Here is a 25,072-nt window from a genome sequence, read left to right as displayed (position 1 = left end):
ATCCAGTACCAAGAACCAAGATCAACTGACCACAAAACACTCCCAGCTTGAATAAATCTCAGGAATGCAGATGAAATTTCAAAATTAGACCACAGCCATTCAGAAAATGTGTTGAGATTAGATTTGGCCCCATCACCTGATAAGGCGAGTGAAAGTAAAGGAGGGGCTAACTTCACATCTATAACCTACACCACCTTCCATGTGTATAATGCCATATACAGCTTTACTGCGGTGCCAGTATTCAGCAACTTTGTACACCGCAATACTAAACAAGCGCAGTAATGTTACTGTGGCTTCTTTAGAACACAGTTACTGCAATTTAGTCAGACGAGGGGCAGATTTTTAGATGGGCAGATCACAAGCTTCCAATGCACTCTCAGCCTCAGCACGGCAGAAGGAGGAGCAGAGAACCTTTTACCCTACAAAAAGGTGAAAACTCATGACCCACCCCAGCTGGGAGAAGGAAATCTCAGTCCAAATTCATGGACGTTTGCAGTAACATACAATGTGTGTATGAAGTAAAAGCATACCGATATTAACCTTAACAGCTCTGTTTAACAAGCAGTTCGGCAGACCGCTACTAGGATAACAGGCATATCCAGTGAATTTCTTGGTGAAGATCTAATAGTCATATCGAATCCTTTCTCACATGTCTTTGAGGTGTTAAAGATATATTGTAATAGCATGATAACACAATGATTAGTTCATATCATGATGGATTTAATACTAGCACATGCTTAATTTGTGCTGAAACATGTTATTTTTAAATATGGTTTTAGTAGCTGTTGTCTACCAGCTTAGCAGTCTGTATAGAGTGCTACAAAAATATTCAATTCAATTTTTAGAGGCTGGATTTATTGGATGAATTTTACTCGATAATAATAAATCTGTAAAAATATCAGCTGATATTATTGGCCAAACCGATATATAACAGCGGAGCCCCTGTAGAAACTATATAAAAATATATACAAACACATGAACTGAAGGAGAAACAGTGAACCCTCTCTCTGAACGTCCGGTATCCGGTGGAGACTGGGAAAGCGCTAGAGAGTGAGTAAGCTGTTTAAACAGTGTGTGTTCCAAACACACACACACACACACACACACACACACGCATGCACAAATAAAGAACGCTCTCTTTAACTTCCACAGTATGAGATGTTTAGAATCGCCTCCGCTTTTGTCGAAAAACACCACGGAAAAGGGAAAAACTATAAGCTCTTTCACGGGCGATTCCCACTACAGCCACATCAAAAACATGAAACACACAAACAAACCAATTACTAAACCAATAAAGTCTTTAAACGTGACCTAGTTGGCTCCCACTCTAGGCCGACGTTTTACCGTCATGACCTGGTGTAATGCTAGCTTCCCAAACAAAGCCATCCGTGCACGGCAGTTTGACTTGGCTAAAGCAGCAGAGCGCTATCAATATAAACCTCATACAGGTTGCTAGGAGAACACCTAAATATTCCAGTATACAAACATATTAACAGCGTCTCCTCGTTCATTCAAACGGAAAATAGCAGCGTCTCCTGTAGTTGCGTGGCTTTCAGGAATGCGACTCTTAGTTGTGGTTCATGTGCTGCTGCAATAACAGCAGTAATAACCTCAACCGCTGAGCAGAACTGGCTTCCCTTCCTTTCCTGAAACATGAAGTTGGATTTCGGCACCCATAGATTATCACTTAATATCTCCATACGTAATCAATTCCTTGATCTTCTCTTCCCTGATCTATTGTTTTTAGATCATTACAGTTGATCAGCACAGTGCCAACTACACCAAAAACAGCCAAACACAAAAAAACTATTATTCACAGCAACAACATCAATGACCAGCAGTGTCAGAAGCACGAACGGTACAAGCAACAACAACAGTATTAAAAACACCTAAAACCAGCAACACCACCAATTACCGAGACCTGTACCATCATAGGTAACATCACCACCAGTAACACGAACAATACCTTAAATACAAGCAACTCCAACACCACCAGCAACACCAATAGGTAACATCACCACCAGTAACATCAACAATACCAAAAATACAAGCTGCTACAACATCAACACCATCGGCAACACCAAGAACACCATCAACACCAACAATATCAGCAAAACCAAAATCACCAGCAACAGTAATTGTGATGACAACACCAAAACACCAATCATACCACCAAAAGAAACATCAACGGACACATCAACAAAGCCAACAACATAAGCAATTCCAACATCAACACCACCAGCAAAACCAACATCAACACCAAGAACACCACCAACACCAACAATACCAGCAACACCAAAGAATTAACAGCAGCAAAACTGAAAGGGTCAATAACACCAACATTAATGCCATCACCTGCAATGCCATCGATGCCGTCAGGATCAGTGGAAACTTGATTTAACTTGAACAAAACACCAAAATTCAGCACTCATAACTGCCCTTAATGCACATTTTAAAACTGCCTGGGAAAATATGACCTAATCTATACCGTAATCCACATCAGACATGTTGCTCACATTATCAACACAATTTCAACAATGAATTGATCGATCAGACTTGAGTTTCCAACGTTCTGCTAGAAAACTCCATGAGCTCGCACTGGGATGCCCAGGGTGGTGCTCCTCAGTTCTTAATGGGGGCTGTAAATAACTGGCCTCTTCCTCTGTGAGGGAATGCTGCTAATGCTGAGAAAACCAGGCCTGTGTGTGAGAAAGCCTTGACTTCAACACTGCCCCCTAACAACTGCCCCAGTGGTGACCTCTCTCTAAAGTGTACATGCCATTACCCACTTCCTTCTTATTTTTGAGACCTTTATGTTAACATTTAGTGTTTGATACTAATAGTGGCTTAAATTAGTGCAGTGCACACTAAACCTTCCCCCTCCTCTTTCAGTTTTCTTTTTCCTGAAGTTGGTAGGAATTTTCCTGCTAAACTGAAGGGGGGAGTTGTGTTTGGGAGTGAAGCTGAGAGGCCTTTGAGAAATCCCCTTTAAAACCTGCACAAACAGGGAAGTTCACATGAGTTGGCCTAGATAAGGGGGCTGGTCAGATATCAATAAACAGAGTGAGGGAAAGAGAGAGAGAAACGAGAGAGAGAGAGAGAGAGAGAGAGAGAGAGAGAGGGTGGGAGTGACTTTAACCTTAGCTGAACACTCAAGTTACAGATATAAATGAACCATAAACCGATCTTGCTGAACTGGTGATAAGCCCAGAAACAACAAAGCTTCACCCCGAGACACATTAAACCCGCTCAAACCATCCGTATAAACTCTGTACAGGAATATAAACACAATATAAGATTTACTGCTTCCACAGTAGTGCAGGGAGACAAACTTAGCATAAAAGCGATCTTACTACAGTGAAAGGTGCAGTGTGTACGATTTCGGGAGATCTACTAGCAGAAATGTAATATAGTTGGAGGACAGAGAAATAAGAATCAGTGGGTGCTGCCCATGCTGGCTAACCACTCTGTGTTGTAAGAAGTTTGAGAACCCATATTTATTACATAGCACAAGAAAAAGCAAGGTCTCCTGCAAGATTTCATCCCACTCCTGCCCACTACCAATAGATTTCATCCCGCTCTTGGCCATTACCACAAGATTTAATCCAGCTCCTGCCTGCTACCTCAAGATTTCATCCCACTCCTGCCCACTACCAATAGATTTCATCCCGCTCTTGGCCATTACCACAAGATTTAATCCAGCTCCTGCCCACTACCAATAGATTTCATCCCGCTCTTGGCCATTACCACAAGATTTAATCCAGCTCCTGCCCACTACCACAAGATTTCATCCTGCTCCTGCCCACTACCACAAGATTTCATCCCACTCCTGCCCACTACCACAAGATTTCATCCCACTCCTTCCCGCTACCTCAAGATTTCATCCCACTCCTGCCCACTACCACAAGATTTAATCCAGCTCCTGCCCGCTACCACAAGATGTAATCCCACTCCTGCCCACTACCACAAGATTTCATCCCACTCCTGCCCACTACCACAAGATTTAATCCAGCTCCTGCCCGCTACCACAAGATTTAATCCAGCTCCTGCCCACTACCACAAGATTTCATCCCACTCCTGCCCACTACCACAAGATTTAATCCAGTTCCTGCCCACTACCTCAAGATTTCATCCCACTCCTGCCCGCTACCAGAAGATTTCATTCCACTCCTGCCGGCTACCACAAGATTTCATCCCACTCCTGCCCACTACCACAAGATTTCATCCCACTCCTGCCCACTACCACAAGATTTAATCCAGCTCCTGCCCGCTACCACAAGATTTAATCCAGCTCCTGCCCACTACCACAAGATTTCATCCCACTCCTGCCCACTACCACAAGATTTAATCCAGTTCCTGCCCACTACCTCAAGATTTCATCCCACTCCTGCCCACTACCACAAGATTTAATCCAGCTCCTGCCCGCTACCAGAAGATTTCATTCCACTCCTGCCGGCTACCACAAGATTTCATCCCACTCCTGCCCGCTACCAGAAGATTTCATCCCACTCCTGCCCACTACCACAAGATTTCATCCCACTCCTGCCCACTACCACAAGATTTAATCCAGCTCCTGCCCACTACCACAAGATTTCATCCTGCTCCTGCCCACTACCACAAGATTTCATCCCACTCCTGCCCACTACCACAAGATTTAATCCAGTTCCTGCCCACTACCTCAAGATTTCATCCCACTCCTGCCCGCTACCAGAAGATTTCATTCCACTCCTGCCGGCTACCACAAGATTTCATCCCACTCCTGCCCACTACCACAAGATTTCATCCCACTCCTGCCCACTACCACAAGATTTAATCCAGCTCCTGCCCGCTACCACAAGATTTAATCCAGCTCCTGCCCACTACCACAAGATTTCATCCCACTCCTGCCCACTACCACAAGATTTAATCCAGTTCCTGCCCACTACCTCAAGATTTCATCCCACTCCTGCCCACTACCACAAGATTTAATCCAGCTCCTGCCCGCTACCAGAAGATTTCATTCCACTCCTGCCGGCTACCACAAGATTTCATCCCACTCCTGCCCGCTACCAGAAGATTTCATCCCACTCCTGCCCACTACCACAAGATTTCATCCCACTCCTGCCCACTACCACAAGATTTAATCCAGCTCCTGCCCACTACCACAAGATTTCATCCTGCTCCTGCCCACTACCACAAGATTTCATCCCACTCCTGCCCACTACCACAAGATTTCATCCCACTCCTGCCCACTACCACAAGATTTCACCCTGCTCCTGCCCGCTACCACAAGATTTCATCACCACACCGCTCCATAGTGACATGAAAATCTACATGTTTTAAATACACTATAATCAAAAATATCTTTTAAAAACTAAAAATAGGAAAATATATCATTTATTTTATTCATTTTTGTATATATTTAGCTCCTTACTATCTTAATCAATGCCTCGAGTTTAAATAGATCATAACATGTATATACACACATAACACATAATCTTTGAGAACATCTAAAGTCTGAATGCTTATAAGCCTTTGAAATCCCAGGTTCATTACATATGGACAATAACTACATAGACTACAGTGCAAACCAGCCGAGTTATTCTTAGGTTATAGAAGTGCGTAAAAAAGACTGCTGGCCATTTAAGGGGTTAATTGCTTTTTAAAGAGTATTTTATTTTGTAGCTGCTGTTTGAAATAATTAGGTAGAACAGCCCAAATAAGAAAGTGATCTTCCACAAACTAAGCTGTAAGTGATTCTAGGGGTTTGCAATAAGACTCCTTCTAGAATTACTAAAAGAAATAGAACAACTTGTTTTATAAATCTGAGATCATGTTGCTCAGCTCTAGTGAGTGTGTGTGTGTGTGTGTGTGTGTGTGTGTGTGTGTGTGTGTGTGTGTGTGTGTGTGTGTATGAGTGTGTGTGTGTGTGCGTTAGCGCTAAGTTCATTCTCATAAAGACTTTAAACACAGCCTGTGGTAAAGGCTGATGACACAGCAACTCAACACACCCACGCCATCTCATTTAGAGCATAACACTCAGCTCAAACACACACACACACACATACACAGCACATATAAAAAACACACACAGCGTACATAAACACACACACAGGCATATTTCTGGCATCCCCTGCTTGGTTTTCCACGCTCAGCCAAAGCTTTCAAGTCTTACGACTTTTTCCATAGACACACAACTTTTAGATATTACTGTCAGGGCAAAGCAGAGAAGAGAGAGAAGCTGTTAAAGGATGGAAGGAGAAAAAGCGAGCGAGAGGTGAAAGAGAAGAGAGTGGGTAAGAGGCAGAGAAGTTGAGGGCAGAAGCTAGAAAAAAACATGAGGCCCAAAAAAGAGATCCCAAAAAAAGAAAGGAAGTATGTAGCATATGTGTGTGAAAGAGAGGAGTGAGAAAGGAATAGAGCCGAGGGAGAAGGAGAAGGAATCTCTCTGGGCAAAGCCTGGGCACTCCAGGAGGGTTTGGGGTTTACCCTTGACCACAGCAATAGTGAGAGAAAGTTGGAACAAAACAACAAAGTTTTAACATTTGAAGTTCTCCACATAAGCAGTGCTCCTGCGAAGTTAGCCTGGAGGGCCGCAGCTCAATGGTGAGCAAATGATAAGGCTAAGGTCACGTAACTCCGGACTAAGAAAAGCTCGTGTGGCTTTGGATGACCTAATAAAAACTAACTGTAGCCTGCATCTCTAGCCTTCCACCCGAGCTACAAGGCCAATGCAGCTAAAAACAAGCAACAGAAGCTTACAGTTCTAATTTAGCTAGCATCGTGCTATCGGTCTGAATCATCACATGCTTGAGTTGCTAAATAATCTCAAACAGACTTGCTTATGTGGTTGAACATACTGCCTGCCATGAAAATGTGCACAGACAAAGTGAGGCTTCAACAGGCTAACACTTCTTTTAGAATCAGTTTAGTTGGAAAAAAAACAATCTAGAACTTCTGGAAGTCCTAGATACATCACTGAGTGTGAACACGAGCGAAACCGGGGGCAAACAGGGTCGGCAAACCAAATCTGAAGAAGAGCCACTTCGTCCTTTCAACACAAATCAAACCACTTTGGGAGCCTCAACATTTAGTGTCCATTTTGAGACCTTGAGTTCCTGCTCTGCTTCAAGCTGTAGCTCAGCTGTAATCACTTTTCTCTCATCACTGGCAGGAAAATTTTCCACAAAAATAGAATAGTTTCATGTAAAATGTCTCTTAACGTTCAATTTTTCCAAGCATTCTCCAGCTTCTTGTTCGATTTTTCCCGTTCCACCTTAAATAGCACCTGAGGCGCCAGAACGTAACTGCTGCACCATTAAAGGTGGACCGAGAACGAGAAGGTACAAAAATGAGAAGTTTTCAGTTTCAGATTTCAGTTTCGCGAGTTGTTTAGCGTTTGACAGTTTCACATTGCAGATTAAACATATCAGGAAACCATCTGCAGTGATTATCAATGCAAATAAGTCCATTCGTCTCTAAATTATTAATATTCATCTTAAATCTTTTCTCCTCACGGTTACAAGTAAAAATATCTGATATCATGTCTTTTAAATCTTAAAAAAACATGGAATGTATTTTACAAGCATCAAATGTCTGTGCTCAATCTAGAACAGCCTAAAAATGTTCAGTGGAATCACTGTTAGCTTGCTACTTGTCGACTAGTCAGCTAATGAATTAGTTTAGGGCAGTGCCTAATGTCCAGCAGTGGTACAAACTACAGTGAGGAGACATTTTTTTTCTGCTAAGCTCGAAGCCCAAAGTACTTTTTAGAATGGAAACACATGAAATGAAACCAATTCCACTGCAAGCTGCATAAGCGTTCATACAGCTGACACACAGACTCCTAATCCAGACCTAGCAGATAGGATAGGGCTTTCTGACCGACATGCAAACCATCCCACTGCAGACCACTCAGTGTAACGGAAGCAGACTTGGGGTATCAGCCAGCAAGCAAACAAGGATGCGTCCACTTGTTTCTTACAGTTTCAAACTCAGTTCAGAAATAACATCTTAAACGGGACATCGTGAACACTTCTGGGCCGATATCTTGCTCTAGAAGGCTTGGTCAGTAGAATGCTACATGCTGCATGCTACAAGCAAGCTAACACTGACGTCGCGCCCAGTGGAACTGCTTGCTAAAAGCATTTGGCTTGGCAAACAGGTTTGCTTCCCATCGGGCCCGAGCCACTTTAAATTCTCAGTGAGAGGAAAGATTCTGATGATTTAGGCCTGCAGTTAGCAAAGTGCTAATCAGACAAAAACAAGCTTCGTTTGCCCGTTAGCTACATTGGCCTCATAGCTCTAATACAAAACTAAAGAAGCAAACTTCAGACACCGAACATGTCTTGGCGTTTGAGGAGAGGGGAGAAAACTGCAAACTGCTTTTCTGGCACACCTATCGGTGTAAAACAGAGTGAACTCGCTGACCTCTCTCTGTCCTTAAACTGCACAGACTGCTTGAGTTTCTAAGTTAAGAGGAAAATGAACACCTTGCACACTTTGCTCAGCCTTATTTAATGTCTCTGTGCATATACTGCTTATTAGATCAAATCACATAGCTGAAAGAAGTAAACTAAGGCATCGAGGCAGATTCGGGTTTTAATAAATCAGATTTTACAGCCGGTTTTAGCCACTAACGTGACCCTCCACGTCCAAGGCAAACGCACATTGAGGTAAGACAGTTAGCCTTAGCATGCTGCAGTTTCCCTCCGGGATCAATAAAGTATTCTGATTCTGATTCTGATGACAGGCCTCATTTCTGTCAACCCTCCACTGAAACATATTAGTCAGCCCTGCTAGTGGATATAACCAAAGAGCTCTTGGTGGCTGAAGAACTGCAGAACGTGGGCCTCAAGCAGCCGATATGGCTTCTCAGGTTAGGCTAGCAGAGCTAAAGTCGCGTCGTTCACGCCCATGCTGAGGAGACGGTTTAAGCAGATTTTCTCTTTGGGAGAAACGAATTCTGTTTTCGAAAATCACAACAAATCATTGTTATCACAGCCTGTAGAAAACAAAAATGTTCTAAACCTGTTTATGAACTATAATAACAATAGTGCTATGTACACGCTACAAAGCAAGCTAACACTGAAAAGCAAGCCTTCCATTAAACTTAAACACTATTATACGACCCCAGCGAGTCAAAGTGTGGGCTACTACTGCCAAAGCAACTTAACCACCACTTTTGGTCAACATCGCAGGTTTGTGTGGGGTATTTTGGTGAGGCCGGCGGTCTTCTGATGTTAATTCAGTGCGCAGCAGTGCTAGCTTGCATGTCGTGGTATTAACTAGGAACTTTGTAATTGTAATAAACTTTGCTTACTACGGCATATAGGTTGCCAGAGATTTTTCGAAAATGGATGTAATTTTCATCTCAGTGTCGATACCGTGTCCCCCATATGGGCATGACACGCTTTTTTTGACATGCTTTTTTTTTATTTTTTAGCTGATATTTCTCCCCAATTTAGTCGTCTCCAATTCCACCCACGAGTTCGGACTCCCACGTCACACAATGCCATCAATGCTAGGAGGATGAAAGCAGCACAGGCTTCCTCTGAGACCTGTGAAAACAGCCACTGTGTCACGGGACATGGGACTCGGAGAAAAGCGCCAACCGCCAGAACTGCTACGTCAGCTAACAGACCCCTGCGCTGACTAGTATCGTGTTGAGTGATGGGGGAAGAAGGGGGCCATGCTACCCACCCAGAGAGAGTGAGGCCAACTGTGCTCTCTTGGACTCCCGGCTACAGACGGCTCATCACCAGGGATCGAACTCGCGATCTCCTGATGACAGAGCCTACGCTGAGATGGTTGCATCACTCGGGAGCAGGTCTGTTAAGTTTAATTGACTTAACCACCCTAAGAAAGTGCTCTTTCATAGCTGCCGTTGCAGCTCTGCAGGATGTTTCTAGCCCAACTGTTAAAATATGAAGACTTCTCTATCCGTGGAATGGTCGTTCCACTACTAGGAACGTTTCAAAGGTACTGTTCTTCGAACTGTAATGGAGCTAATGTTAGCATTATGGCAAATTTGTTGTTGTTTCCAACCTGCCTAAATTTGATTGGCTACAATAACACTGACACGGCATCTTTAACTGGAAACTCAATCTTATGACATTATACTGTCAATGGTTTGAATGGGATTTGGTCAATGTTCTGTAATGCTTGTCCAACACAATAGTTTCTATTAAAGTACACAGGGCAGAGCATGGACGGTCAGCTGCAAACACCTAAAACACAGAACAGCACCATCAGGTACGGCTCACACTTTTATGCTAGCTTTTGGCACCAGCATGACAATATAAATATACTCTCCTTGAAACATTTGAATACTAATTTGAATATGTTTAAACAATTAAATAGCCAAACACTGTTGAAATGCTCATCTCTAATACAGGCCAGGCCGATCAGCACTAAGAGACGAAGCCCATGCACGTGGTCATGGCTACGCACCATTGACGTTCATGCCAGTGTGGGGTCACTTCACCTACCACCTCAGCCACAGCTGGGAAAACACTGACCGCTCAATCAAACACCTACCACAACCCCAACGACTGGGAGAAAGAAAATGTGTTGTGGTAATACCTGGACAAACAGAGAGCTGACCGAGGAAAGGAGGCTTGTAGCATAAAGTGTGTATGTGTGGTATACTTTTTTTCTGTGTGTGTGTGTGTGTGTGTGCGTGTATATCAGCAAACAGAAAGAAGGTTATGTGTACTGACAGCCACACTAAACATTGCCCTTTCTGTCTTTCTGTCACCGTCTCTATGTACGAAGTCATAGAGGAGCTGCAGCTGACCAGTCCAATCACAACCTACTTCAGCAAAAACCTTGGAGCTGCTGGACAATCCTGTTATTTTCTGCTTCGGAGTGAATGACTAAACAGCCTATGTCCTATTATTAGCCTTGATTTTCGATTAGGCTTTATATTCAGTGTTAAGTTTTCATTACAGGGAAATACAAGTTTATCAATGCAGTAGATTGAAATAAATGTAGGTTTTTTATCCCAGTAAAAGGGAAAGCTACAGTTTACTGACCGTTCTGCTGCTTCAGAACTGCCACCATCATGTTTTCTTTTCCATTGCTCAAAAGAAACGCTGTGCTTCTGCGGAAAGCTAAATCAGACTTAGAGTATTTTATATGATGTCTTTATGATGTGTCACCCACACTTTTCTTATTTTTAACTGTCAGCCACTATTGTTCATTAACCTCTGCTGTTTGCTCACATAGATACTAGACAGGTAAGACACTATAAACAAACTGCTGCCCTCTTCAAGTTATTAACCCACTGTTGTAAAAAAAACAACAACAAAAATATTTGCTGACGTTTTTATTGTAGATATTATCATTATTTATCATTTGCGTGGATGTTTTTATTATTATGACTTTATTTTTAGAGTTGAACCCAAAAATACAACGAGGTCCAAGTTCGACTTTAGGCTTTAGCTCAGCTATAGCCACTTTTCTCACATCTCCAGCAGGAAGCATTTCCTCAAAGTGGAATAGTTTTGTGTAAACTGTCTCTCAATGTACAGTTTTCCTGAGGCTGAAGTCGCTTCTCATTCTACAGCTTCTTATTTGAATTTTTTGTTCCACCAGAATATAACTGCTGCACCATTTAAGGTGGAACGGGAAGCTGACTTTAACTGTACCACCTTTTAGTGTTTCTCGTTGCAGATTAAACATATCAGGAAACCAGCTGGAGTGATTATGAATGGAAATAAGTCCATTTGTCTCCAAATTGCCAATGTTTGTCTTAAATCTATATCTTTGCTGTTTCATTGGTTACTAGTTCAGCGAGACTAATATCTGCGTTGCTATGGTGACCAGCAGTCTGCACGCCAATCTTCAGGGTGAATTAGCAGTTATACATTAACTCCAGTATTTAAGACCATTTGTTGTTAAAACTGTGTTGAACGATCAGCAGAGCTTTATTTTACTGTAAAGGAAGATTTTTTTATTTGTACCTAATCATCTAATCGCGCTGTGGAGCCACAACAGGGCAGTAAACGAGCCGCATGCGGTGCCGGAGCCACGTGATGCCGACCACTGCCATAGGCCATATTGTGGATATTCTGTCACTATAATGTGTATGAGCAGTCAATGCTGGCTACGGCCTCCAAATCGATGTCAAGAATAAGTCCGTTTGATCTGATCCGTACCTAACTGATAAGTTAACTTTGAGTCCCAATTATGTGTTATTGTCTGTGATCCAGACAATATCCATATTTGTTATTCCAAGGTTTCTCCTTAGTTGGCTCAGCTCTTCAGGCGTCTTTCAACTCACGATGTCAGACAGCCGTGATAAGGAACGCTTACAGTTTTATTTTTTGTTGCTGCTGTTACTGCAGCTCACTAACAGTGTATAAACAGTGGCTCTACATGTGTTGCTGTCATCGCCATGCTGGCCAGTAGTATGTCGACAATACGGCAGCATTGATAAGTGTGACGGCAATCAATTGGTGTCTATAACACAAGAACTTTGACCTGAGCCAATCCAGTTTTGAATCTAAACCCAGCCCGAGTCTATCAAATTATTGTTTGAATCCTACGTGACCTGAACCACATGAAGTTCTGAGACCAATATTGACCTAAGCCTAATAAAAGTCTGTGAAAAACTGACCCATACCACCCTGTCATTACTCAAGTGCTGAAACCTTATATGAACATACACTATATTTCCAAAGGTGTTCGGTCATCCATCAAAATCATTGAATTCAGGGGTGGGATCATATTTTTGTGAATGGCCTTTTCGACATTATGCGTTATAGTGCGAAAAGTATTCACTTACCCATCCAAATCATTGAATTCAGGTGTTCCAGTCACTTCCATGGCCACAGGTGTATAAACCCAAGCCCCTAGGCCTGCAGACTGCTTCTACAGATATTAGTGAAAGAATGGGTCGCTCTCAGGAGCTCAGTGAACTCCAGCGTGGTACCGTATCATACCACCTGTGCAACAAGTCCAGTCGTGAAATTTCCTCACTACTAAATACTCCACAGTCAACTGTCAGTGGGATTATAACAAAGTGGAAGTGATTGGGAACGACAGCAACTCAGCCACGAAGTGATCAGCCACGTAAAATGACAGAGCGGGGTCAGCAGATGCTGAGGGGCATAATGAGCAGAGGTCACCAACTTTCTGCAGAGTCAATCAATACAGACCTCCAAACTTCATGTGTCCTCCAGATCAGCTCAAGAACAGCATAGAGAGCTTCATGGAATGGGTTTACATAAATTAGAGCGGAGACTGTGAGCCAGGCCTTCTTGTCCAACATCAGTGTCTGACCTCACAAATGCACTTCTGGAAGAATGGTCAAAAATTCCAATAAACACACTCCTAACCCTTTTGGAAAGCCTTCCCAGAAGCTGTTATAACTGCAAAGGGTGGGCCAACATCATATTAAACCCTATGGATTAAGAATGGGAAATATAGTGTATCACATTTAAAAAGACCACACAGAGGTAAGGAGTGCACCAATAAGGAAAACACTGAGCAATTACATGGGACTAAGCGTTGTTAGAGGCAAATCCCATCCTGAATTGGGACACCCACTGGCATGTTTACATATCCTAATAATTATTAATGAGCAATACAACTGATAAATACAGCCAGCGACTCAATCGCAGCCAATAATGACAGAGAGAATACTGCGCAAGTTGAGTTAATAAAGCAAGATGTGGAAGATTCAAGATGCCTTCAACGTGACAATGACCCCATTTTCACCTGGTCACTAGTATCTGGACTGTATCCTGATAAGACTGGCCGTCAAATGTGTCTCAGACAGAATATGTGAATCCGCTCGTTACGCAGTAATTGTTTATCTGATCAGTCTCTAATATGCTAAACATGGTGGCTGCCTTAATATGTGCGTCCTCCATGATCATCTTCCTCACAGACACGTATCACGTGCCCAGTGACGTATTGCATGGGGAGGAGTTTCGGTTGTACTGGGGGGATTTTTGGTTGACCAGTGTGTCTTGGGCAGACGAATGCATTTACACTGCTATAACGTGGCTTAAATGCTCAGACCACCTCCTGCAGTGGTTTAAGCAGTGAGATCTGTATCAGTTTTAAATGTGTTTTGGGTGAGTTTACTACAGCCATAAGCCACGAGATGCTTCGTGTGAAGCCTACGAAGACCCTTCCCCGTGATGAAATCGCTGTAACGCCTGGCCTCAAACTGCAACCAACATAAAACAAGATAAAACAGAACTTCTAGAACTTCTAATATGCATAGCTAGCAAACTATTTAGGGAATAAGGAGCCATTTACATTTACAGCACAAAGGTTTTGAGGAACTGAATGGAGTGACTGGCCTTGATGAAAACACGGAAACCTCTCAGTGATTCCCCAAGCACTGAGCAGTCCAGCAATTCTAACACTCCAATCCACCTGACTGAGCTGATGAAGGTTAAGCTAATGAGCTAAATCAGGTGTGTCAGTCTCTCAGGAGGGAGCACACTAAACTGAGCAGGACTGGACGTGATGAATGCAGCTCTAATGCACGCCTGTCACTTGCAATTCCAGTGTGGTATTGTGATTGGCCGGTGAGAAATGATATTTTAAATAGCCTCTCCCCTCCCTTGGGAGGGATGGCTGACGCGTGTTTGGTGGTGGTGAGTCAACGTCTGGTAATGGAGACTATGTGGAGTAGGCTATAGCTGCAGCAAACCTAGCCTTGTTTTCCAGAGCGCGCTATTGCCTGGACAAGCAGTGAAGCTTTAACAGAATTAGCCCACTCAGACTGGGGAAAGGGGCACTTTCACACACAATATGACTACTGTCTTTTAGGAGTTGTGCTTTTACAGACGTTTCAGATGATTAAAGAGTCAATCACACAGTTCTTTAGGGAATTAATGATGCTCACATTGGGTTTATTCTACAAGCCGAATGCTTTTCTTTCCACAAACCTTTCATTTTTCCCATTACCGTCTCATCACGTTCAAACCCTAAGAAAACATCTCCCCTTCGTCGATTGAAAGTTTAAAACGTGAACTGTCCAAACGATCTCTCTGCGTGTTTCGATGAGCAAAGGCTGGAAAATAATCAAACACAGTGAAGGAAGAGGCGTTTCACGACTTTGAAACTTTTCTCACAGAGAAAAGTTACGGTTACATCACAGTGAAAATCCTGATGGCTCGCTCAGCAACACAGAAGAAACCGTGAAAACTGCATGGAAGGTTTGGACGTACTGGATAATCTATTTCACAGACGAGTGGAGTTTTTTTTCCATTCCATTCCATTAGTGGCCTGGAAGTTAACCCTTCAAATGGCCAAACTTTTATTACACAACTCTATAACCTAAGAAGAGCTCAACCAGTTTGCTTTGAAGTCCCTGTAGTTACTGAATAATAAGCCTTAGTATGTAATAAGTTAAGTCTATGATATTAAGGGATTAAAGGAACAGCCACTGAGCAGATCCCTAAATGTAAAGTCCAGTGCTTTTTCATGAACAGACCCATTAAAAACATGTCAGGTCAATTGAATGAAAAATCAGGCTCGGAATCTGATTACAATCATCTCTGCTGTAACAATTTTCTAGTACATTGAGAAAAACACTGAATATTTGTCAATGTATTGCATCGTATGTGTATGTAAACTGGCTCTAACAGTAGCTGCGGTTTAGTCGGCAGATGTATTAGGTATAAAACAGTCCATTTGCATAGACAGTAAGTCAAAGGAAAATTGACAAAAGGAAAAAGTTTTCAAAACTGGAGTTTAAACCATGATTAAAACCACAGAGAAAATCAGACCCCTAACAAACACCTGGTAGACCACCAAACTGACCCTCTCAGACAAGCTGCACTTAAAGCTTTCAGCTTTGACAGAGAGAGAGCTCCACTCCAGCTTCGGATCTGAAATAATTCACAGCCATTCTTCCTCTGTGAGAAGACAACTCGACGCTGTGGGTCTGAAAGGACGTGTAGCTGTCAAGAATCCCTCACTGAGAAAAGGAGACAGACACATCCAACAAAGAAGCTGCTGACGTTCTCAGAACAACTGACTGACCACACCAGAGTCCAAACACTTGGACTGTGACAAACAGACAATGCACCCAACGTCTAAGACGGAAATCTGGAGGTGTGAAAAACTTTGAAAGATTTGGAAAACTGTGAGTCTCCTGAAAAGAACGGAGGCTGTAATAAAGGTAAAGCTTTCTGCTTTTTCTTGATGCTGAAAAGTGTATAACTTCTGCTTAAAGGCTGTTCTGACTGGACATCAAGCAGTGAAAGGGTTACAGGCTGGGGGGGTACAGACAATACGTCCCAGAGACCCGTGGGACCCATTTTCAATGTCTACCAAAATACAAAATGATGCGATTTCTTATTATTTTATCCTCAGATCTCTTGGCCTTTGCTAATTTTCTGTGAGGAACATATGAAATAACACAAATTCAATGACACTGTTCACCCCGCACACATTTACATTACACGTGTGGTGTTTGGTGGACAACATGGACAGGCTGCTGACTGGCTACAGCTGCTAAAGGAGAACCTTACACTGGCCACTTACAAGATACATGGCTGTGTTGATTAAAAAAAAAAAACAATAATACGGTGGGTCCACCAGACCACTGAGCAACAAAAACATCAACACCACACAAGGGTCAAATTATTATATTTACCATGACCAGAAATAAATTTTAAAAAAATTACATTTTAGACACAACACATAAATTGCTGACCTTACATTCAACTGTCTAGCTGCTATAACAGCATTCCACAGTGAGTAACCACTAATTAAGCTCCCTTTTACAGCCCCAGGTGATATCTAGGGCCAGTGGTTGAAGACTGTGCTGATCGTTTTATTCCAGCCGTACTGCACAGTGTTTGTTTCTTTATCACCGTTTACTACTTACAAAGCTAGTTGTATGAGTATTAGCTAACTAGGCAAGCAGTGGCCAGTGCTACTGACTCGATGAACCTTTAAGGACACTTGAATATCCAAATTATTCGGAATGCACGTCCTGGACTTTAAAGTTAGGTGAGACGCTCTGTGGTGCTCTGCTTGAGCTGATCCATAAATGTAGCTTTTTATAAACCGTTAATTAGGCGTCTCTTTTATTTCGCCACATTCTTTTTCTGCCTCCTTTTTAAATCCAAATCCCCTTTTAGAATGAGTAAAGAGAGAGAGAGAGAGAGAGAGAGAGAGAGAGAGGGGAGAGAGAGAGAGAGAGAGAGAGAGAGGGAGGTTTAAAATAACCCTGCGCAAGAGAAGAAAGCAAAATAAAACTTCCCCTCCTGGCAAGTCTGATCACAGAGGCCAATTACCACACACTCTCTCTCCCTCAGTCCCAGACATCCACAGCTTTAAATAACAGTGGTGGGACAGATTAACTCTGACAGGAGTCCCCCCAGCCTGCCCCCCCGTTCCACAGCTAAACCCGCTAAGATAACACACGCATTATTTCAGTGGAAACTACCAGGGCAAGATAGAAAGAACCAAAACAGATCTGCACTTAAGGGTGTAAATGGGTGTGAACGGCTGCTTGGGGTGCGGGTGCGTGTGTGTGTGTGTGTGTGGTTGTGTGAGTGTGTGTGTGGTTGTGTGAGTGTGTGTGTGGTTGTGTGAGTGTAGACCCCGCTGGGTAGACTCTGTGGCACCACACCTCACCACCAGCACAATCTGACACAGCACAGAGAGAATATATACAGAAACAAATAGACAGAGAGAGAGAGAGAGAGAGAGAGAGAGAGAGAGAGAGAGAGACAGAGAGCGAAAGACAGCGAGAGAGAAAGAGAGAGAGAGACCGAAAGAGAGAGAGAGAGAGAAAGCAAGAGAGAGAAAGCAAGAGAGAGAGAGAGACCGAAAGACAACGAGAGAGAAAGAGAGACCGAAAGAGAGCGAGAGAGAAATAGAGAGAGAGAAAGCAAGAGAGAGAGAGAGAGAAAGCAAGAGAGAGAGAGAGCGACCGAAAGACAGCGAGAGAGAAAGAGAAACCGAAAGAGAGCGAGAGAGAAAGAGAGAGAGAGAGAAAGCAAGAGAGAGAGAGAGAGAGAGAAAGCAAGAGAGAGAGAGAGAGACCGAAAGACAGCGAGAGAGAGAGACCGAAAGAGAGCGAGAGAGAAAGAGAGAGAGAGAGAAAGCAAGAGAGAGAGAGAGAGAGAGAGAGAAAGCAAGAGAGCGAGAGAGAAAGAGAGAGAGAGAGAAAGCAAGAGAGAGAGAGAGAGAGAGAAGAGAAAGCAAGAGAGCGAGAGAGAAAGAGAGAGAGAGAGAAAGCAAGAGAGAGAGAGAGAGAGAGAGAGAGAGAGAGAGAGACAAAAGCAAGAGAGAGAGAGAACTTGAACAAGAAGCTGGTGAACAGCTGACTTGCCCCAATTATCGCATCCCCCTCTTTAAAAACACACGATGCCCTAAATGTACCTAAAGCCCAGCAGTGAGGAGCTGAACTTCACCCTCCTCTGCGGTCACTGCAGACGGACAGGGTCACCTACAGAGCAGCGCTAGTAGCCGTTAATGAAGTCCTGCTCTTTTTATTTGAGGGTCCCATTTCATAGAGGAAGATTTCAACCACTACCCCTTATAACTCAGTTCCAAGGGGCAAGATGATACTTCAAAACAAGGGGTAGGGGCACCAATAAGAAATGGGACTGCGCCTTAGTGTCCCCTTTTGTAGTCGATCATCCAAGACATGTTTGGTGTCTGAAGGTTCCTTCTTTATTTTGCACTGATGCTACGGTGAAGCCAACAAAACGAAACCACATTCCCACCAATCAGCATCGCCCGGCGTTGTTTTCACACTTCTGTCCATTTCTATACAGCAGCAGGTTGTATAGCGCCTGTAACCACAAACATCGGCCTATCAGAGCAAACTACACAGTCTGAGGCGAGGGTGTGATGATGATTACCTCTTAGCTGCATTAGCCTCACAGCTCCACACAGGCCCTCCACACCACTTCACTCTTTACAGCACCACACAGAGTGAGTAGATCAGGCCACTCACTAGGAAAGTCAATCGCCAAAACATGTTCATTCAATACGAATCACTAAAAGAATCACGTTCAGTCCACATCACTCAGTTCACAAGAGTCACTCAACTGCAATCACTAACAAACACTCTCGGTCAACATCCGTCACTCTCCATCACTCCCAGTCCTTCAATCACACTTGCTCTTACTCCTTATCACTCTAGCTCATTCTCACTCACTCTCACCTCTCGCTCACTCTTGCTCCCCATCACTTTCGCTCCCATTCACAATCGCTCACACTCACTCTCCATCACTCGCAGTCTCAAGCACTCTCCCTCACTTATATTCACTCAGTTACTCTCACACTCAATCTCTAATACTCTTGTTCAGTCTCATCCAAGCTCAGTCACTCAGTCACTCAGTTACTCTCAGGAAAACTATTTCTAGTTTACCACATTTGTTTATTTATCTGTAACGTGTTTCATAACCGAGCACATCAAACGTTACTCGTGTGGATGAGCAGACGTCTCACTGTTTTTCTGGCTCTGTGTCCCTCAGTTCACATTCACTCTCTTCAAAAAACACATGCCTTAGTCACTTTCTAAGAGTAGAGTCTCTCTAGCAGTCTCAAACACTCTTATTCACTCTCCATCAGTCTCAGTCTCTCCTATTCACTCTCAATCAATCTCAAACACTCTTATTTACTCTCTACCAGTCTCAAACACTCTTATTCACTCTCCATCAGTCTCAGTCTCTCCTATTCACTCTCTACCAATCTCAAACACTCTTATTCACTCTCCATCAGTCTCAGTCTCTCCTATTCACTCTCAATCAATCTCAAACACTCTTATTTACTCTCTACCAGTCTCAAACACTCTTATTCACTCTCCATCAGTCTCAGTCTCTCCTATTCACTCTCTACCAATCTCAAACACTCTTATTCACTCTCCATCAGTCTCAGTCTCTCCTATTCACTCTCAATCAATCTCAAACACTCTTATTCACTCTCTACCAATCTCAAACACTCTTATTTACTCTCTACCAGTCTCAAACACTCTTATTCACTCTCCATCAGTCTCAGTCTCTCCTATTCACTCTCAATCAATCTCAAACACTCTTATTTACTCTCTACCAGTCTCAAACACTCTTATTCACTCTCCATCAGTCTCACTCTCTCCTATTCACTCTCTACCAATCTCAAACACTCTTATTCACTCTCCATCAGTCTCACTCTCTCCTATTCACTCTCTACCAATCTCAAACACTCTTATTCACTCTCCATCAGTCTCACTCTCTCCTATTCACTCTCTACCAATCTCAAACACTCTTATTCACTCTCAATCAATCTCAAACACTCTTATTTACTCTACCAGTCTCAAACACTCTTATTCACTCTCCATCAGTCTCAGTCTCAGTCTCTCCTATTCACTCTCAATCAATCTCAAACACTCTTATTTACTCTCTACCAGTCTAACACACTCTTATTCACTCTCCATCAGTCTCAATCTCTCCTATTCACTCTCTACCAATCTCAAACACTCTTATTTACTCTTTACCAGTCTCAAACACTCTTATTCACTCTCCATCAGTCTCAGTCTCTCCTATTCACTCTCTACCAATCTCAAACACTCTTATTTACTCTTTACCAGTCTCAAACACTCTTATTCACTCTCCATCAGTCTCACTCTCTCCTATTCACTCTCTACCAATCTCAAACACTCTTATTCACTCTCCATCAGTCTCACTCTCTCCTATTCACTCTCTACCAATCTCAAACACTCTTATTCACTCTCCATCAGTCTCAGTCTCTCCTATTCACTCTCTACCAATCTCAAACACTCTTATTCACTCTCCATCAGTCTCACTCTCTCCTATTCACTCTCTACCAATCTCAAACACTCTTATTCACTCTCCATCAGTCTCACTCTCTCCTATTCACTCTCTACCAATCTCAAACACTCTTATTCACTCTCCATCAGTATCAGTCTCAGTCTCTCCTATTCACTCTCAATCAATCTCAAACACTCTTATTTACTCTCTACCAGTCTAACACACTCTTATTCACTCTCCATCAGTCTCAGTCTCTCCTATTCACTCTCTACCAATCTCAAACACTCTTATTTACTCTTTACCAGTCTCAAACACTCTTATTCACTCTCCATCAGTCTCAGTCTCTCCTATTCACTCTCTACCAATCTCAAACACTCTTATTTACTCTTTACCAGTCTCAAACACTCTTATTCACTCTCCATCAGTCTCACTCTCTCCTATTCACTCTCTACCAATCTCAAACACTCTTATTTACTCTTTACCAGTCTCAAACACTCTTATTCACTCTCCATCAGTCTCAGTCTCTCCTATTCACTCACTTCCAATCTAAAACACTCTTATTCACTTTCTATCAATCTGAATTCCTCCTATTTACTCTTTACCAATCTCAAACTCTTATTCACTCTCTACCAATCTCAAACACTTATATTAATTCTCTACTAATTTCAGTCACATGTATTCACTCTCTACGAATCTCAGTCATTCCTATTCACTCTATAACGATCTCAATCACTCTTGTTTACTCTCTGTCCCTCTTGGTCTATCTTGTTATTTCTCCAACAAGTAGAGGCACTCTTATTCACTCTCTGTCAGTCTCTGTCACTTATTCACTCTCTACCAATCTCCGTAACTCTTCTTTACTCTCTACCAATCTCAGTCACTTCAATTACTCTCTTTACTAATCTACCAATCTCAGACACTCTTATCCACTCTGTCAGTCTGTTTTTCTCTACAAATCTCAATCACTCCAATCACTCTCTTGAATAATCTCAAACACTCTTATTCACTCTCTGTCAGTCTCTGTTACTCTCTACAAATCTCAATCACTCCATTCACTCTCTTTACTAATCTCAGACACTCTTATTCACTCTCAGTCAGTCTCTGTCACTCTCTATCAATCTCAATCACGCCAATCACTCTCTTGACTAATCTCAAGCACTCTTTTCCACCCTGTCAGTCTGTTACTCTCTACAAATCACAATCACTCCAATAAATCACTCCAATCACTCTCTTTACTAACCTCAGATACTCTTTTCCATGCTGACTTAGACTTAGATTTTATTGTCATTCAAATGAACCCCATCAATCTCAGACACTCTTATTCACTCTCAGTCAGTCTCTGTCATGCTCTATCAATCTCATTCACTCCAATCACTCTCTTGACTAATCTCAAGCACTCTTATTCACTCTCTGTCAGTCTCTGTTACTCTTTACAAATCTCAATCACTCCATTCACTCTCTTTACTAATCTCAGACACTCTTATTCACTCTCAGTCAGTCTCTGTCACTTTCTATCAATCTCAGTCACTCCAATCACTCTCTTGACTAATCTGAAGCACTCTTTTTCACTCTGTATTAATTATAGCCACTTTTATTTACTGTACAAATCTCAGTCCCTCTTATTCACTTTCTACCACCTTCTAAAACACTCAGTTCAGCAAACATCCTAAACAGGAACTGCAGTGCGTGACACAAACCAAGAGCGGTCTGTTTTCAGAGGGCAGCGCAGTTGCCTCACTGAAATGCTTTGGATAATTTTCTGGCTGAAGGGGAACGAAAGGCATTCCGGATGAAAAAAAAATAATGAATCTATCTGGAGACCATCCAGAAGAAAAGTTTGCTCCACAAAACTAGAGACTAAAGCAGCTGGAATGATCTGTGACGACTCTCCCAGACAAAGACGAGAGAGACGAATTCATCAGTTTGGCTTTTTGTTGTGTTTGTGATCAAACGCTCAACTAAACAAGCCGGTACTGCAGTGAAGTCGAGACTCAAGCAGAAGTCAAAAACCAAAAAAGAGTGAAAAAGTATGACGTCCAAAAAGCTCCTCAAGCGCCGAGAACTGTGGAGGAACTTCTTAGAACCTCCAGCATCCAGTTTGTCAGCCTGTTCTTTTCTTTTTGGATCCTTTTTGTGTGAAGTAAAATGCTAACGCTTGACAGTGGACAACAGCAGAGCACTCCTCTCTCTTAAGATGGTTCTTCAAAGGTTCTTTAGTAACGACAGAAGTTCTAATTGGAACCATGAACACTTAACGAACCATTAGCATGCTTAAAGGGTTCTTTGCATGGTGAAACGGTTCTTCTGACTGATGGAAAATTTGTTTTTAGGGTTCTATATAGCACTGAAAGGTCAAGCAATGTCAAGCTTGTACCAATAGTAGAACCCTTTATGGAACTATATAGAACCTTTTTCAAAAAGGTCCTATATAGAACCATATACAACACATGCTCCATCAATCTGAAGAACCATTTCACCACGCAAAGAACCCTTTAACCGTGCAAACTATACTTTGAGTGTTCATGGTTCCATATAGCACTACTGGCTTTACTGAAGAACCCTTGAGGAACCATCTTTTCTCAGTGGAGGAGCAACAGAACAAAATGAAACCCAAAAGGAGTTAAATGTTAAAGGCTAAAGTGAAACTGAATAAAAGACGCTTCAATGGTTCTTTAGCAAAGAACATTGTTCTACACAGAACCACGAACACTCAAAGAACCTTCCCCATGATTAAAGAGTTCTCTGCATTTTTCTTCAAATTGATGTCAGAATGTGCTGTAGATGGTTCTGCATAGAACTTTTCTGAAAACAGTTCTATGTAGCATCAAAAAGGGTTCTTCTACTGTTACAGTGTGAAGCTTGTAACACCAGAAGAACCCGTTTTAGTGATACCATCTACAGCACATTCTCCATCAATCTGAAGAACCATTTCTCCACGCAAAGAACCCTTTAATCATGTGTATGCTTCTACAAGTGTTCGTGGTTCTGCATAGAACCATTTTCTTTACTAAAGAACCCTTGAAGAAGCGTCTTTTATTCTTCTGGGCCGGTTCCTCACTCATATAAAAGATTGTTCTAGATAAGACAGTGGTTCTACAGAACCTTGAGCACTCAAAGTACCATTTAATCACACAAAGGGTTCTTGGAGTGCTCATGGCTCTGTACAGAACCACTTTCTCTACTCGTGAAGAACCATCTGTTCTAGGTCTGTACTAACACACAGGAGCAACGCGAGTTTAAGAAAAAGGATCAAACTTTGGGAAAAATGGGAAAATCCGTTTGGAAAAAGCCCAGATCCATGAAAATTCCCGAACGGCTCCACTCACCGACTCTGAAGCCGTGTCCGGTGAGCGTGTCCGCGGACTGTCCGTTTTCCCCGATCAGGGTCGTGTTGTTGCCCTGCTCGCAGGTGTCCCGGCACTGGCCGTTGAGGCACGTGCGCTTGCAGATGAGCGGCGCGATGACCACCTTGAAGCGCTCGCGCGCGGAGGGAGCGCGCTGCTGTTCCGCCGCCGCGCCGCCGAGCCTGTGGAGCGCGAGCCATGCGAGCAGCAGGCGCGGCACGAGGAGGAGGATCATGACGGCGTGGACGGACAGATGGAGGGAGGGATGGAGAGACGGACGACCAGCTGGCGTCCCCTCCGGTCACGGGCGCCGCGCGAGCACACGCGCGCGAGTCATGCGCGTACGGCGGGCAGGGAGGCTCGCGTTGGAGCAGGCTAAGGTGCGCGCGCGAGTGCGAGTGGAATTTTCGGAGGGAAAAAATAAAAAACGTCAGAGCCTCGCGCGCCAGGTAGGCCGAAAACACAGCAGCTCGCGCGCCGTTTTCTCCCCTCCGTCATATGCAGGTCAAAGCGCGTGAAAGTGAAACGGCGAGGAGCGACATCCTCGCGCAGCCGCGACTTTAAACCCCGCTTTCCTCTCACTTTTCCCTCGCTCTCCTCCTCCTTCTCCTCCTCCTCCTTCCTCTTCTGCTTCTCCTCCTGTTTCTCTTCTTCCAGCCGTTGCGCGAAGTTGAGCTCTGGAGGACGACAGCTAGGGGGAGGAGCCATGGAGCAGCAGCCAATCAGCCGCGAGCTCGGCTGAGGCCACGCCCAGAGCGGAGAGAGAAAACTTTCTTCAGTTCAGCTGAGCGCGGTGGGCGGGGCCTGTCGGAAAACGGGTGGGGAGAGAAATAACACCTGAATAAAGACCATTAGAACCCGCTGGTTTTGTTTTCTGATAGGAACAGGCTTGATGGTTACCACTGGAGAGGAGTAGTTCCCTGTAGGACATCAATAGATCCCATTAGGAAACCATCAAATGCATCTGCAATCAGTCCCAGGCCATTAGGAAGCTTCACACGGTGATAT

At 43.3% G+C, this 25,072-nt stretch overlaps 1 protein-coding gene across 3 annotated transcripts in view; it reads right to left on the bottom strand.

Moving 5' to 3' along the window:
* ltbp3 (latent transforming growth factor beta binding protein 3) overlaps positions 1–24,690 on the bottom strand; it is a 101,146-nt gene extending 76,456 nt beyond the window's left edge. For all 3 annotated transcript variants that reach the window (XM_037533603.1, XM_037533604.1, XM_037533605.1), the window contains exon 1: positions 24,047–24,690. In XM_037533603.1, the coding sequence (XP_037389500.1) occupies positions 24,047–24,299 (253 nt within the window). In that variant the 5' untranslated portion in view covers positions 24,300–24,690. The remainder of the gene's footprint in view (positions 1–24,046) is intronic.
* Between the last annotated feature and the right edge of the window lie 382 nt (positions 24,691–25,072).

This window comes from Pygocentrus nattereri, chromosome 23 (genome assembly GCF_015220715.1).
Source record: "Pygocentrus nattereri isolate fPygNat1 chromosome 23, fPygNat1.pri, whole genome shotgun sequence".
Classification (NCBI taxonomy): domain Eukaryota; kingdom Metazoa; phylum Chordata; class Actinopteri; order Characiformes; family Serrasalmidae; genus Pygocentrus; species Pygocentrus nattereri.
The sequence above is the reverse complement of the archived record's forward strand: the minus strand, read 5'-3'. Positions and strand labels throughout refer to the sequence as shown.